At 41.5% G+C, this 17811-nt stretch overlaps 1 protein-coding gene across 1 annotated transcript; it reads left to right on the plus strand.

Annotated features, from left to right (window-relative positions):
- Positions 1-3309: 3309 nt before the first annotated feature.
- LOC121990896 (neural Wiskott-Aldrich syndrome protein-like) lies at positions 3310-3765 on the plus strand. Its single transcript, XM_042544944.1, has one exon. The coding sequence runs from the start codon at positions 3310-3312 to the stop codon at positions 3763-3765; it is 456 nt and encodes a 151-aa protein (XP_042400878.1).
- The last annotated feature ends 14046 nt before the right edge of the window (positions 3766-17811 follow it).

The following is a 17811-nucleotide window of genomic DNA, read 5'->3' on the forward strand; positions in this document are numbered from 1 at the left end:
ATACCAACCTACTTAACTGTAAATGATACCATAAATAGTGCAGGAAATGCTCAACAAGAATACTACCTAGCCTAAGCATGTGTTAGTATAAATAATAATAATATATCATCATATGTGAGAACAATGCTCCACCACAAAAAAATATAAGTGACCAAGACACTTAGCTACATAGCTATAGATTGAGGGAGAACGCTCTACCATAGATACCCGTGGGTAGTCCGAAACATCAGGGCCCTATCCATGGGAGAATGCTCTACTATGGATACTCGTAGGTAATAGGATGCATCTATCTAGCTACAGGCTACAGGAGAACGCTCTACCAGGGATACTCATGCGCAGTCCAGGGTATAACAACCCAAAATGACAGTGTATACAACATATCATCATCATAAGCAATAAACATATCACAGTCATTGTTGACTCTCTATCACAAAAGGGAGGTATGATCGACAGGAAATAAACAGTGCAATGTTACATAAATGGTAACCAACCACATAGAATATATAACTTCTATGCAATGGTATCCAATCACATCTAGCATGATTGAGCTCCATTGCTTCCTTACGATTGCGACGTAAGCCGTGAGCTCCATCGCTGTGCTCGGCAATGACCCTTCCTCTACCCAGATCTTGCGACGTTCTCTCCCGATCCTTCTTCCTCTCGATCTCACAGAGTTGCTTAATTGTCAGGTGTCGACAGAAACAGCCGGCCACCTGTCCAGGACGAGCAGGGAGGAACGTTGAGTGCCACTCTACCTTCCCTCTCTTGGTTGCAGATCGAGAATCTGAGCGTGCCTAGATCGTCGGAAACCGAGGATGTGAGTAGGCAACAGAGGTAGGTTGCTTGAGTCCTTCCTCAAATACTACTTTTTGCCGATCTCTGCCGTGCCTTGCCTCCTTCTCAGAGCAGTGGTGATCTGGCAGTGTGACTAAAAGGTGAGGGATTGGTTCTTAATCCTGCACTCTGTTCTGGTTCGATTCTGCCATGAACATCACCAACGATTGGAGAGGAAGAGAAAGGTGTAACCAGCAGCGGCAGCTTCTTCCGGCAGCACCCTCCCTGGCTGTGAGTTTAGGTAAGGTGTAGAGAATTTGGCTTCTTTGTTATAGCCTACACCCGGATTGAAGCTAGGGAAGGTTAGGAATGAATTGTTCTTAATTTTATTTAAGGTTAGGCTGATTATGTATAGACTTTAATCTAATTGAATAGTGGGATGGTTAGGGTTAGTAGATATAACCCTAGTTAACCTATGGATTATAATTAGTGGATTAATCAATAGTTCAGGTTAGTGATTATATTGATTAGGGGATTTTATTTAGCCATTTATCTCATATGATTTTAGCTAAATAAAAGTTATACATATGATTGATGTAGAACTTTGATTTGAGACGACCGTCTCGACGTAGGATTTCTGGATATGATCTTCTTTTGAGGTGGGTACCTTTGACTTATCTCCTTGATATGGTCATTTTTTATATGCATAGTAGTTTATAGCTAGTAGTAATAATTGTGTTTACTTCTGCTTTGGTATGTCACTTCTTGGTTCTTATGATCTGCCTATATTCCTATCTGTTATGCGTTCATACTTATATTCTCTTGTTTGATGCCATGTTTATTCCTGTTCATAGAAATAGTGGCATACATTGCCCTACTATGTAGTAGTCTAGTTATTTGACATGTCTGACTTGTGTACCTAGTTTATTGTTACCTAGATCATTGTATGGATTTATTTTTTTTGGTAGATTTTATATGGAGGTGTATACTATCAGTATCTACATGTTAGTGTCATGCACCATCTTGCATGAATGCATTCTGAGTGATTGTTGGCTCTATTGTTGTTGAGAACATTGATAGTTACATGGATCTGCATACACAACCATTCAAGGATTAGTGGTATATCAGGCAGGGTGTGTTGCACCAGGTTACTCTATCAAGGGCTCCACTGACCCGCTCATGGGTAGTGGTGACGCAGCATGATAGCAGGACAGGGATCCCTCCTCTGGACCGTCTTAGGAAGATGAGAGCATTGAGCTCCCCCACTTATGATTTGGGGTAGAAGGATAGGTGTACTCCGACAGCATCCTATCCACTCTGTCACTCAGGAGTAGTGATGGTAGAGTGTACAGTTGTCATAACTCTACTCACTCAGTCTCACCATCGTGTGTGAGATGGATGATTGGCGTCAGGGGTGACCATATCATTTTTGCATCATATGCATGAATTGCATTTATTATTTGTGCTTGTTGCATTATGTATGTTACATTTTGGTGGTTGCATATGATTGACATGCATACAAGTGACATTTTATATCTGGTCTGACGTCCCTTATTTTCATATAGGAGGTTCTGGTGAGTACAGTTTCTTCAGTCTTTTTAGTCTGCATTTCCTACTTTTGTTCAGAAAACTGTACCGCATGATTATTACTATTAGTTATATCTTATTATGCATGCCTATCTGGTATCCGCTGAGTTGTTGAACTCACACCGTTGATTTACTCCTATTTCAGGTTGAAGCTGTCAGGAGGTTCCAGTTGCTAGTCACCTTGTCACAAGAGTTTACGTATTAATCTTTTGGTATTCTGTTTATTTGCTTAGAGATGTGTTTCGGACTTGTATTAGTTTTGCACCTTGGATTTGTATGGTTTTTCTTAAGGCTTTGTAATGGTTGGTCTTTTGCTTGCTTGGTGGGTTTATATTTGGTATGTTTTGCTACGCGCCTGCCGGATAGCAGAAGAGGTATGTTTGGATGTTGTTTTCGATTTCTTTTCGTATTGTGATGACAACTGGAGGTTGTCTATATAAACTTCGTGGATTGTTTCATTTTTGTATGATATATATTCTAGCTATGTTGGCTGATGATTGTGATCCCTGAGGGCTATGTAGATAAGTTTCAGATTGTCACTCATACAGGGGAGATGCTACCGAAATTTCCTCTGGCAGGGACTCCCCCGGGGTGTGATAATTTATTTGGTATCAGAGCAAGTTTACGATGCCTATTTTTTCATGTTCTGGATTTTCGAGTTAATCTGATACCAATTTATTTGGTATCAAAGCCCAATTTGCGAGTCAATCTGGGTATTTTTCGGATTTATATGAATTTTCGTCGATTTTTTTTATGTTTTGGAATTCCGAGGTATTTTTAGACAAGGTTATAATTGGGGACTTTGTAGTGACGGAACATCTCCAAATGACAAATAGGTATGATGATTACTTTTAGTACTTGTATTAATACCTGGGTAATAAATTTAATAGATATGAGGTGAGTACACGTGTTCCTGTACCGAGACATGGTGCAAGACGACCATGCAAGATGGCGTTAGAATCTCTGGCGACGGAGTCGCTAGAGAGGTCTGCTAGGATAGAGCCTGTCGGTCAGGGACAGACTCCTCATGGTACTGCGGGTGCATCGAACTCTCGGATTCCAACGGTCCCTTCTCCAGAGTTATCCACCCCTACAGTATTCACTATACCACCAGCTGCACCACCTGCGTACCCGGCACCTCCTCTAGCCGCGCCTACTGCATACCCGACACCACCACCACCTGTGCCTGCTATGGCATATTCGGCACCTCCTCCAGCCGTGCCTACGACGTATCCGGCACCTCCTCCCGTACCTCCAGTCCCTCCTACCTATATTGACCCTACAGTGCCACCAGTGGTACCTGCCTCGGCTTATCCAACAGCACCAGGGGTGCCACTACCAGCTTGTAGTACCAGCTCCAGTGGTTCCGTCAGTTCCCGCGGTGATCCCTGCTCACCCTACTGATATAATTAAGGCACGAGCTAAAGTCCCAACTTTGGCAGAGTCGATGAAAAGCTGATTCACTCTATTCCATGGAGAGACTGATCCGAGTGTGGCTTGGTCTTGGATAGAGACCTTGGAGCGGACTTTCTTTTATATGGCTTGCTCTGAGTGGGAGAAGGCAGAGCTGGCTGCTTACCATTTACGGGATGAGGCCGATATCTGGTGGGATACGCAGCGCACGATCATAGGCGAGTAGCACATCACCTGAGCATGATTTAGAGAGGCTTTTGAGAGCTAGTACTTTCCACGGTCATATCAGATGACACGCCGTTAGGATTTTCTAAGTCTTCGGCAGAACAATCGCACAGTGACAGAATACAATGCTGAATTTAATCGATTGGCCATATTTTGAACAGAGTTAGTTGCTGAGGACAGGTCTTGTATGCTTCAGTTTGTCCAGGGACTGGATGGACATCTACAAGTAAAGATTGTTGGTTTTGCTAATTCATCTTACATAGAGGCATTGGATAAAGGCCTTATGATTGAGTCAGCTCAGCAGAGAGCGTATTCGGACAAGAAAAGGAAGTAAACTGATCGGACTTCAGGGTAGATCCAGTAGCCGAAGGCTACCGGACAACAGTAGACTGGGCACAGTCAGTCAGGTCAGGGTACTTCTGGGGCATCTGGTCGGCCTCAGAAGTCAGGGTGATCTTCATCAGGACGTTTTCGCCCTCCTCATATGAACCGGAAATAGCCCGCCAGCGTCATTCACTGCACTCGATGTGAGTCCAGGGATCACATCACATCAGTTTATACCTTGGGACAGTCAATTTGCTACTATTACAAACTGCCTGGGCACATGGGCCGAGATTGTTCGCTGAAGGCTCAACACGTGGCTTCTGGAGTCTCTATTCAGGGAGGACAGTTTGGTCAGACAGGGACTCAGTGAGGGGGTGGGCAGAAGGCCCAATCTTCGAATCGTCAGCAACAGACAGCTCCCCCTCCTGTAGCCACATATGGCATGCATGGACAGGAGCACTCCAGTACTCTTATGGTATCCCAGAGTTCTGTTTCGGGACCTCAGTATCTGACACAGAGGCAGTATCAGCTGTAGCCCCAACCACTGGTTCAGTACCAGTCACAACCTCAGCCCTTAGTGCAGTATCAGTCGTAGCCTCAGCCACTAGTTCAGTACCAGTTACAGGCCCAGCCACCGGTTTAGTACCAGTCGTAGCCCTAGCCACCGGTCCAGTATCAGTCGCAACCCTCATATCCATCTCTGGCTCAGTATTCAGCACCGCCTCAGTGGCAGGCTCAGGCTCAGACGTTGCAGCCTTTGGCAGCGCTACCGCCTCCACCCCCTCCAGAGACTGGACGAATTCACGTGGTTACCAGAGAGGATGCACAGCGGGCCGACGGATCCATTTTCTGCTGTACGGTATTACTTTATGTATTTTTCACTGATATACTAATTGATATTGGTAGTTCACATTCCTTTATTTCTCGTGCATTTATGAGGGAGATTGGTAGACTACCTATACTTAGACCACGGTGACTGACCATCGCCCTACCATCCGGTGATGCATTGGACGTCACTCAAGAGGTCAGAGGATGCCCATTAGACTTCGGCAACCATATACTTATTGTAGATTTACTAGTACTGGAAATGGTCAAGTTTGACATTATCCTTGGCATGGATTGGCTGTCAGCATATCTTGACACAGTTGATTGCCAGACAAGGGTGGTCACATTCCGACCTCCAAAACAACCTCGTGGGATTTTACTAGTATCAGGGATGACGGTATATCGACATTTCTGTGATTCAGGCTCAGAAGCTGCTATCACATGGCTGTAAGAGATTTCTATTGTCATTAATTAATGCTGACGACATCAGTAGATCTCAGCTCTCAGACGTGTTGGTTGATACTTAGAATTGTTAGATCGAGACATGCTAGAGGAGGGTGAATAGCGCTCGTGGCTTTCACTCGTTTTGGATTCGTAAAACACGTTCAGAATAAAGCAGCGGAAAAATAAAACACACAGAAGGACCCAAGTAGTTTTACTTGGTTCAGAGCCTTGGGCAACTCCTACTCCAAGGCCCACGCTCGTTAAGCGTTTACTTTGGATAATTCACTATGAAAGCGCAAGGTTACAAATTTGTATTACAAAAGAATAATTAAAAGGCTATGCCGATAACCAAAAATATAAAAACTGGAGCTCAGGGTCGTCAGAACTTGTCGTTGCTTGGCCGGGACTTTTCTTGAGCAGCACGCAATGGAAGAATACTTTAGAAATCGTTGAATTAAGCTGCTGCTCGAACACCCCTTTTATACAGTGCTGGAGGCGCCTCAAACCTCATCCAAGGTACCTCCAAGCCTCCGGGGCAGCCGCGTGGATCATCGCTGAACTGGTCGCAACTCATCCACTTGAAGGTGCCTCCAAGCCACTCCAAGCCACCTCCAAGCTCTGGTCTGAGGCGCCTCCAGCTCCATCCGAGGCACCTCTAAGCCTGCTGCGCAACCAGCTTCTGCTTTGCACTCGAGGCGCCTCCAAGCTCCATGGAGGCGCCTCAGACACTGTTCATCCGAGGCTCAACCTTGTTTTTTTGTACCTGCAAGACATGTTAGACCCAAAACACAGCATATCCTGCAATACAAAAGTTAGCACATATAATATCATAAATATAAAGTTTGACAGTCATTGGACTGTCCGGTTCTGACTTCGGATTTCCTACCGGAAACCCTATGTCGAACCGACGTCTACTGTTCCCTCTACGGGGAATGCGCCCTCACCTACTCCTCTAAAGTGATTTACCTGTTGCCAGTGCGATCCTCCAGATCGACTGGACTTTTGCTCAGCGTCCGATGCTTCCGGTCTTCATGCTGGATGTCTGGTCCTCGACCCATCCAGACTTCTACCCGGTTCGCGACACCAAGATTTTAACCTAGGGTTACCACCCCCTAGGATTTTTGCCCGAAGCTCCGACTCACCAAGACTTTCCGCATAGGGTTACCACCCCCTATGACCTAGGGTTACCACCCCTAAGGTTTTTCCCTTGTCAAACCGCAGCTAGGACTTTCCTGAAACACTCAATCATACACATTAGATAACAATTAAATTTAACTTTGAATCCCTTTTCCATTATCAAAACTTGAGTTCGATCGTCGGATGCTTCCCGCACCAACAATCTTCCGCTTTTTTATTATGGCAACCGAAATTCAAAGTTAAGAAAAAAATGCAATAAAGATAAGCATAAATTAGCACAAGCATAAATAAAACATAAGCACATTAAAGCTCCCCCTTAAAATAATTTCTTTTTATTTTAAATTTTCTTTAATTTCTTTTGAATTTCCTTATACTTTCCCCCTTTGTCATATATCAAAATAAATAAGAGAGTAAAATGAGTATAGACATAAACACTTAGCTCTTTTAAAATAAGTTTTCTTGTAAATGTTTAGCTAAGTTAAAAAAAATTGTCATAAGTTTGGAACCACAATTTTTTCAAGGATTTTAAAATTTAAGTGTGAGAAGTAATTTTTAAAATTTTCAAATAATTTCTAAAGTATACTTTTAAAAGATTTTCCAAATAATTTTTCAAAGCATTTTGAAAGATTTAAGTGAAATTTTTAAATAAATTTTTGAACTAATTTTTCAAAGGAATTTTAAATAAGTTTTAGAAATGATTTTCAAAGGATTTTAAAATAAGTTTTTGAAATAATTTTCAAAGGATTTTAAAATAAGTTTTCTAGAAATAATTTTCAAAGGATTTTAAATAAGTTTTAGAAATGATTTTCAAAGGATTTTTAAATAAGTTTTAGACATAATTTTTAAAGAATTTTTAAAATGATTTTTCAAATAATTTTTAATAAATGTTGATTGGGCTTAGTTGATTTTAATTAAATTTGATTAAATTTTTGAACAATTTGAACTTATTTGAACCTAAATCCATCTCACCCGATTCTAAATTATCAATCAGGTAATCTTAAGTAATTTTGTGAGATGGTTATCTTTAATTTATGTTATTTCTAAGGATTAATTTACATTTGAGTTAAACTTAGGTTTTCCAATTAGTCAATTAAATATGTGTTTCCATGATTGATTCCCAGGTCAGGGCGAGACTCTAGGCCTTCTTGGGTATGAGATCATCCACCCCTTCCTAGACAAAATCGCTCAAAGAAATATATATTTAATTATTTTTTTTGAAACTCCTAGATTTAACTAGCAAGTGTAAATTACGCCTAGATCCTTAAGCTATCCTAGTCTAAGCATGTATATTGCAAGGAAAATAAATAAACAAGCATCAATCAATTTTATCTATCTATTGAGATAGTTTTTCTATTAGCTCCCCCTGGATCATAGCCTCGATATGGTCTATCAAGGAAATGGATCTGATCCTTGGGGACCCAATAATGACCAGGTCCAACTTGATTAACCATATTAGACTTGGGGACTCATGCTTGAATTATGTTTCTATTATTTTTATTTACGTACTAGAGATAGATATGATTTATACTTACTTTTGGTTTTGAATCCAAGTTCGGACTTGTTGTAAACGGCTCGCTGTTTTCCAAGAATCAGATCTAGATTCTTGGAACCCATGGTGAACTGTTCCAACGTGTCCTTGAGTTCTTAATTTGAGTTTTCAAATTGGAGTTTTCTTCCTCAAGTTGTTGGACTTGAATTGAACTTCCAATTTGAAATTGCTTAGTTAAAGAACTCGAGTCAGTCACTTCCTTAAGGGTTGTTACGTCCTTTTGGAGCGACTTGACCCGGATGTTGGATTTTACCAATTTTTTAACAAGTAAGATACTAATTCTTACAATTTATCTAAATGAGTTTCGGCGAGTAGGGCACTAACAGTGAGGTTCGGTCCTTCGAAAACGGATGCGGATCCATGGCTTCGCTCGGACTCGGTGTCTGACTCACTTTCAGTTTTGTCAAGGTTTACTTGTACCGGCAACGCGAGGAAGCTTGTCGGTTCTTCTTCGTCGCACCCGGATTCATTTGATGACTTGGACCAAGTTGCCTGCAACGCCTTCTTCCTTCGTTACTTTTGATTTGGACAGTCCGGCTTGTAGTGCCCCTTCTGGATACAGCCGTAGCAAGTGACTATAGTCTTGTCCTTTGTGTTTGTTTGAGTCGCCTTTTTCGACTTGCATATCTTCCGTATGAACTTTATCAGTTCGGAAGTAACTTCGTCTTCATCCTCTGTGTTTGATTCATCTTTGGACTCTGATTTGGTTTTGCACCTTGATGTCAGTTCGCGTGTTCTGCTAGAACCTGCAACAAAAGCTATACCCTTTTCGACCGGGTGTGCATTAATCTGCTCATGCAACTCGAATTCAGAAAACATTTCGTCTAATTTAATAGAAGAAAGATCCTTGGAAACCTTGTAAGCATCTACCATAGATGCCCACAAGGTATTCCTTGGAAAGCCTTTTAAGGCAAACCTTATGACATCCCTGTTCTCCACCTTTTGGCCGATCGCATGAAGCCCGTTGAGTAGGTCCTGGATGCGTGCATGGAGCTGGCTGGCCATCTCACCTTCCTGCATTTTAATATTGTATAATTTATTGAAAATTAAGTCGCGCTTACTTACTTTAGCATCGGAGGTTCCCTCGTGTAGCTTGATTAGTTTGTTCCACAACTCTTTTGCACTTGAGAATGGTCCAACTCTGTTGAGTTCTTCTTTTGAAAGGCTACATTGTAGCATGCAGGTTACTTTGGCATCAGCTTCCACCTTCTTCTTTATGCTAGCATCCCAGTTGATGCATGAGACGAGTTCTCCGGTGTTGTCGCGTGGAAGCTCGAGACCGGTCTGAATAATGATCCACATCTCGACTTGCGTCTTGAGGTGGTATTCCATCCGATTCTTCCAATAGGCAAAGTCCTCGCCGGAGAAGAGTGGCGGGCAGACTGTGCTAAAGCCTTCTTGGAGGGCCATTTAAAAAGCCTGCACACAAAAAAAGAGAAAAACAACTTGTCCCAGGACTTGATCCTGGATTAGTAGTGTGAGAGAGGGATAAAGATAACAAGTAACTAATTTTGGGAAAAAATAATAATAAAATATTAAAATATATATATATAATATTATTTTAAAATTTTGAAAACGCGATATTTTGCTAATATGGATCAATGGTGAAAAGATGACAATGAATTTTTTGAACTTAATTTTGGAGGGAAAAAACTAAAGACGTAAGGTTTTATTTTTACCCTATAAGAACGAGAAAGCAACAAAAAAAAATGTTCGAACGGTAGTTGTACCAATTCAGAGCAATCCCGCTCTGATACGAATTGTTGGATCGAGACGCGCTAGAGGGGAGGGTGAATAGCGCTCGTGGCTTTCACTCATTTCGGATTCGTAAAACACGTTCAGAATAAAGCAGTGGAAAAATAAAACACACAAAAGGACCCAAGTCGTTTTACTTGGTTCGGAGCCTTGGGCAACTCCTACTCCAAGGCTCACGCTCGTTGAGCGTTTACTTTGGACAATTCACTATGAAATCGCAAGGTTACAAATTTGTATTACAAAAGAATAATTAAAAAGCTATACCGATAACCAAAAATATAGAAACTGGAGCTCAGGGTCGTCGGGAACTTGTCGTTGCTTGGCCAGAACATTTCTTGAGCAGCACGCAATGGAAGAATACTTAGAAATCATTGAATTAAGCTGTTGCTCGAACACCCCTTTTATACAGTGCTGGAGGCGCCTCAAACCTCATCCAAGGCGCCTCCAAGCCTCTGTGTCAGCCGCGTGGATCATCGCTGAACTGGTCGCAACTCATCCACTTGAAGGCGCCTCCAAGCAACTCCAAGGTGCCTCCAAGCTTTGGTCCGAGGCGCCTCCAGCTCCATCCGAGGCGCCTCCAAGACTACTGCGCAACCAGCTTCTGCTTTGCACCCAAGGCACCTCCAAGCTCCATGGAGGCGCCTCTGCACTGTTCATCCGAGGCTCAACCTTGTTCTTTTGTACCTACAAGACATGTTAGACCCAAAACACAAGCATATCCTGCAATACAAAAGCTAGCACATATAATATCATAAATATAAAGTTTTACAATCATCGGACTGTCCGGTTCTGACTTCGGATTTCCTACCGGAAACCTTAGGTCGAACCGACGTCTACTGTTCCCTCTATGGGGAACGTGTCCTCACCTACTCCTCTTAAGAGATTTACCTGTTGCCAGTGTGATCCTCCAGATCGACTGGACTTTTGCTCAACGTCCAATGCTTCCGGTCTTCATGTTGGATGTCCGGTCCTCAACCCATCCAGACTTCTACCCAGTTCGCGACACCAGGATTTAAATCTAAGGTTACCACCCCCTAGGATTTTTTCTCGAAGCTCGGACCCGGCAAGACTTTCCGCATAGGGTTACCACCCCCTATGACCAAGGGTTACCACCCCCTAGGGTTTTCCCCTTGCCTAACCGCAGCTAGAATTTTCCTGAAACACTCAATCATAAACATTAGATAACCATTAAATTTAACTTTGAATCCCTTTGCCATTATCAAAACTTGAGTTCGATCGTCGGATGCTTGCCGCACCAACAGGAATATCGTACCGGTTCCCCTGTACAAAAATTTTGTACTAGTCCAGAACAATTCCTAATAGCCTATTGTGTTCTTTAGAAATTAAATTAGGAATCACAAACGGAACTTAACATTATTGATTTCTAATTTAACTTATTTGTTCTTAAAGGTTTAGACTTGGATCGCAAACGATACTTAACATTATTGATCCAAATCCACCCATGTTACAAATTCAATTAAATATTAATTTTAGAGATCGGCTTCCAGGTTAAACATGGAGAGGCACTAGACCTTCTTGGGTATGGGAGCATCCACCATTTCCTAGACAAAGCTTTTCAATGAAATTTAATATTTAATTTCCTTATAGTAACCCTAGGTTTAACCAAAAGGAACAATCGAATCACAAGATCGAAAAAAAAACAAAAGAACACAAACTCAAATAGCAAATTCAAAACCTAGAATCATATGCCTCTTGTGTTTGGTATTTCAAAATCTATACAAAGAAAACTAGTATGATGCGGAATAGAATTACTAGTTATACCTTTCTTTGTAAGAAACAACCTCTTGATCTTCTATCATATTCCTCTTCTTATCTCGGACGTCGTGTGGGCGACGATCTACCGAGATGAGAACCACCTAAGCTTCCTTCTTCTCCAAGCAAGTTTCATCCACCACAAGAACTCCAAGAGAAGATGAGGTTCGGCCACCTCCAAGCTCCAAGGGATGCTAAGAAACAAGACCTCCTATCTCTCCTTCTTCCTTTAGCAAGATCTAGCCACTAACCAAGCTCCTTGAGATAAAGATGCCGTCGGCCAAGGAAGAAGAATAGGAGAGGGAGAGGAAGAGAGGGGTCGGCCACCAACCAAGGAAGAGAGGAATAATAGAAGAGATATATTGTTATGAGGTGAGACACCTCAACCCTCTCTTTTATATTCCTTGGTCTTAGCAAATAAGGAAAGTTTTATTAAAACTTCCTTATTCTCTTTGCCAATGAAAAGAAAGTTTAATAAAATTTCCTTTCAAACTATATATGGCGGGCCACCTTAATCCCTCCAAACAAGGAAAGTTTTAAACACAAAATTAAAACTTCCTAATTTGTTTCCGGAAATTTTTAAATAAAAATTTCTCTCTTAAAATTCCCTTCATGGTTGGTCATAAAAGGAAATATTTATAAATTAAAATCTCTCTATTAAAACATATGTATGATTTACAAAAAGGAAAGTTTTCTCTAAAATTAAAATCTTTCTTTCAATCTATAAATAAGGAAAGATATCAAATCTTTTCTTAATCTTTTGTAGAAACTATAAAAGGAAATATTTAATTTTAAAACTCTCTTTTAAATCATGAGGATGGTTACAAAAAAGGAAAGTTTTCTCAAAAATTTAAATCTTCCTTTTAACTACAAATAAGGAAACATATCAAACCTTTTCTTAATCTTTTGTAGAAAACTATAAAAGGAAAGATTTAAATTTTAAACTCTTTTTTTAAATTATGGCTTCCGCATAAGAAAGATTTTAAAAAAATAAAATCCTTTTAATTTATTGTGGTCAGCCACCTAAGCTTGGGTTCAAGCTAGGGCCGGCCACCTAATGAAACCAACTCACCTTGGTTTGGCCGGCCCTAGCTTGGGCTCCAAGCTAGGCTTGGCCGACCACCTTAAGGTGGGTAAGAAGGTGTGTATAATACTTTATAAATAAGAGGCTACGATAGGGACCAAGAGGAAGAATTGGTTTTGGTCTCCCGATGAAATTAAGCTTCCCATGTTCGCCCCGAACACCCAACTTAATTTCATCAATAATAATTCATACCACTAAAGAATTATTATTGAACTACCGCACCAATCTCAAATTACATTTTGGGCTCATTCTTATCATGAGTGTGTTAGTCTCCCTGTGTTTAAGATATAGAATGTCCACTAATTAAATGAGTTACTGGCAACTCACTTAATTAATATCTAGCTCCATGAGTAGTATCACTCAACCTTATCGTCATGTCGGACTAAGTCCACCTGCAGGGTTTACATGACAATCCTTATGAGCTCCTCTTGGGGGCATCATCAACCTAGATTACTAGGACACAGTTTCCTTCTATAATCAACAACACACACTATAAATAATATCATTTCCCAACTTATCAGGCCTATTGATTTATCAAACTAAATCGCACCCTTTGATAAGTCAAAGAAATAAATAGTAGATATATGTGCTTGTTATTATATCAGGATTAAGAGCACACACTTCCATAATAACAAAGGTCTTGTTCTTTTATGTAGTCAGTATAAAAAGAACTTACCTTAAATGATCCTGCTCAATACACTCAGAGTGTACTAGTGTAATTTTATAGTTCAGATAAACTGATATCAAATTACACTACAACTATTCCAATGGTTTGTTCCTTTCCATCTTAGTCGTGAGCTATTATTTATAATTTATAAGGAATTGATAACATGATATTCTGTGTGTGACACCACACACCATGTTATCTACAATATAAATTAATTGAACAACTACACTTAGCATATAAATGTAGACATTTGACCAATGTGATTCTTTATTTCAAAAATAAATGTTTACAAAAAGCTAGGCTTTTAGTATACACTCTAACAATCTCCTACTTATATTAAAAGACTATGCTATCTTAAATGTTGTCATACATCTGATTCCCATTCCTTCAACCTGCCAATCGAAAGCTTTCACCGGAAGGGCCTTAGTGAAAGGATCTCCTAGGTTATCATCTGATGCAATCTAGGCGGTAACAACTTCTCCTCGTTATACGATGTCTCGTATTGGGTGGTACTTGCGCTCTATGTGTTTACTTGCTTTGTTGGCTTGTGGTTCCTTCGAGTTTGCTACTGCACCACTTATTATTACAATACACTGTAATCATTTTGGGTAAACCAGGAATCGCATCTAAGTCCATCATGATGTTTCTGAGTCATACAGCTTCTATGACTGCCTCAGAGGCTGCCACATACTCAGCTTCCATGGTGGAGTCCAGAAAACATCTATGCTTAACACTCTTCCATTGTTATGGCTTCACCTCCTTAAAGTAAACACAAATTCCCGAGGTTGACTTACTATTGTCCCTATCTGATTGGAAGTCAAAATCTGTGTATCCCATAGGGAGCAAATCATCTGCCTTGTAAACTAGCATATAATCTCTAGTCTCTCTAAGGTAATTTAATATATGCTTTATGGCAGTCCAGTGTCCCTGTCCTAGGTTACTTTGATATCTACTAATCATGCCCACGGCAAAACAGATATCTGGTTTCATACACAGCATAGCATACATTAGGCTTCTGACAGCCAAAGCATAAGGAACTGCCTTCATGTCCTCTATCTCCTTTGATATCTTCGGAGACATCTCTTTAGATAAAGCTACTGAATGCCTAAAAGGTAGAAAACCTTTCTTGGAGTCTTTCATGCTAAAACGAGCAAGGATTGTATCGATATATGAAGCTTTGGACAAGCACAGCATCCTTTTCTTGCGATCCCTTATTACTTTGATCCCAAGAATATGTATGCATTCTCCTAAGTTCTTCATATCGAATTGCTTGGACAACCATACCCTTACTTCCGATAACACTTTGATATTATTTCCAACTAACAAAATGTCATCTACGTATAGTACAAGAAATACCACCACGTTTCCATCACACTTCTTGTATACACAAGACTCATCCGGACACTAAATAAATCCATATGACTAGATTACTTCATTAAATCGGATGTTCCAAGACCTTGAAGCTTGCTTTAGTCCATAAATAGATCGATTTAGCTTGCACACTAGATGCTCTTTGTCTTTTTCAATGAACCCCTCTGGTTGCTTTATATGGATGTTCTCTTCAAAACTTCCGTTAAGGAAAGCTGTCTTAACATCCATTTGCCAAACCTCATAATCCATATGAGCGGCAATAGAAAAGAATATCCGGATAGACTAAAGCATGGCCACCGGTGAAAAGGTTTCCTCATAATCGATTCCCTCTTTCTGAGTATACCCCTTCGCAATAAACCTTGCTTTGAAGGTTTCCACCTTCCTATCTATCCCTCTTTTCCTTTTGTAGATCCACTTGCATCCAACGGCTTTTACACCATTTGGTGGTTCCACAAGCTCCCAGACTTTATTAGAATACATAGATTCTATTTCATAATTCATCGCTCTTTGCCAAGATACTGCATCTTTATCTTGGAGTGCTTCGTCATATGTCCAGGGATCAGGTTCATGTTCACCAGGGATAAAGTACGAACACTCTCCCAAAAATATGAATCTCTCAGGTTGCCTCACAACCCTCCCACTACGACGAGGCACTATTTGTGGTTGTGTATCATTTGTGATACGTGTTGCAGTTTCTTTTGATATTTCATCTTGTACTGTTGGTACTAAAGTAGGCGTGTCCTCTCGTATTTCTTCTAGAACAATTTTGTTGGAACCTCAAGGTTGTTTTGGTGTGATCAACAAGTTAAGTTAGGTCTTGTGTGTTTCTAACCTTGTGTCTAACTGTGCAGGAGCTTAAGAGCACAGGTAGTCGACTGGAAGACGTAGCTAGCGAGAAGGATGACACGCGGTGCGTCCGAGGGACGAAGCGCTGTGGAAGAATGCATTGGCGGACGAGAAGGAAACGCGCGGTGGTTTCGAGGGACGAAAGCCGGAGCGGAAGACTGCTCGAGGAGCAAGAGACGCAGCTAGCGAGAAGGACGGCACGCGACGTGTCCGAGGGATGAAGACTGCTGATGAGTACGCCGCCGGATGAGAAGGAAACACACGGCGATTTCAAGGGACGAGAAGCCAGAGGGAAGCCCGCTCGAGAAGACAGGAAGTTGGGTTCGGGTGAGCCCTTTTCCGAATGGCAGAGATCACCCAAGCAAGCGGATCCGGAGTTGAAGACCCGGACCGAGGTGAACTGAACCGAAGCAGTGGTCCCTGGATGAAAAAGTCAATATCTGTTGACTTTAGGCTCCGGGGCGCCCAGAACCATTCCGAGCGCCCGGAGCAGCCCGGGGCGCCCGGAACCCTTTCGGGCGCTCGGACCTGATTTGTTGACCAGATCATGTCAAACGCGATCTGAACGTTGGGAGATAAAGTTGTATCCCCTCAGGGCGCCTGGAACCCCTTCCAAGTGCCTCGACCAAGGCTATAAATATAGCCTTGGTCCAGAAGCTTTTCAATCAGTTCAGAAATTGTAACAACGCTTATGCACTTCCACTGTTTAGATTAGCTTCTTTCTTTCTGTACCTACATTGCTGTAAAAGAGGCTTCTCCACCTGAAGGAGATAGTAGTGCGATTATTTTCCTTGGATTAACAACCTCCCCGGTTGTAACCAAGTAAACATCTGGTGCCTCATCTTTTTCTGTTTTAATTTATTGTTTTTCTATTTTATATGCAAGTGTTAGTTTGAAAAGTCGGGAAGGGTTGTGTTTTATTTTTACAGGGCTATTCAACCCCCCTTCTAGCCGGTCACAATGGTCCTACAAGTGGTATCAGAGCCAAGGCGCTTCAGGAGGAATAACCGCCGAACGAAGCAACGAGATGGTCGGACCAAGCATCCACCCGTCGAAATACGAAGGGGACTTCGCCACCTAGAAAAAATTGATGCAGGTACTTTCACAACATATTTCAAATTAGTTTTAACAATGGAATCTAGCTTTGTAGCTCCAGAAGGTAAGGAAAAATGTGGACAAAAAAGGAGCAGGCTGAATACGTGGCGAATGGCAAAGTAGAATATCATCTGCTAAGCGTTCTTCCACCTCAAGAAGTCAACAGGATCGGGCACTACGACTCGACAAAGGAACTTTGGGAGAAGTTCCTCGAGCTGCATGAAGGGACGTCCGAAGCCAAGCTCGCCAGAAGAGATCTACTTCGAAATCATCTCACCAGCCTGCGACTTGGGGAAGACGAGACAGTCGCGCATCTACACTCGAGAATAAAAGAAATTATTACCGGACTTTCGAATCTCGGAGAAAAGGTAAGTAACCGAGATTCGCTAAGGTACGCTTTAAATTCCTTTCCTAGAAATACCAAATGAGTATCATTAGTAGATGCATTTTACATTTCTAAAGACTTAGAAAAGATTTCATTAGAAGAATATTTTTCAACATTTGAAGTGCATAAGTCAAGATGTGCAGGAATGAAGGAGCCCAAGAACAACGTCACCCCCAAAGCTTTGAGAGACGAACCAAAGTCAGAATCCTCTCTCGACGACGAGGAAATGGTAATGATGGTAAGAAGATTCAAGAAACTTTGTAAATCCAGATCTACTAATCATCCGCAGGGAAAGAAGAAAAGAACGATCCGCTGCTACCACTGCGACGAAGAAGGGCACGTCAAAGACAACTGCCCCAAGCTGAAGAACAAAGACAAGGAGAAGGGTAAGAAGCCTATCCAAAAGCGAAAATCCCTAAAGGTGACGTGGGACGATACGTCGTCGGAGTCGGAAGTCGAGGCATTCTCCCGACTTGCTCTAATGGCAAGTCATCAAGACGACGACTACGAGTCAAGCTCTTCTGAAATGAGCATCGAGAGCATCGATAAAGGGGGAG

Source organism: Zingiber officinale, chromosome 6B (assembly GCF_018446385.1).
Source record: "Zingiber officinale cultivar Zhangliang chromosome 6B, Zo_v1.1, whole genome shotgun sequence".
NCBI lineage: Eukaryota > Viridiplantae > Streptophyta > Magnoliopsida > Zingiberales > Zingiberaceae > Zingiber > Zingiber officinale.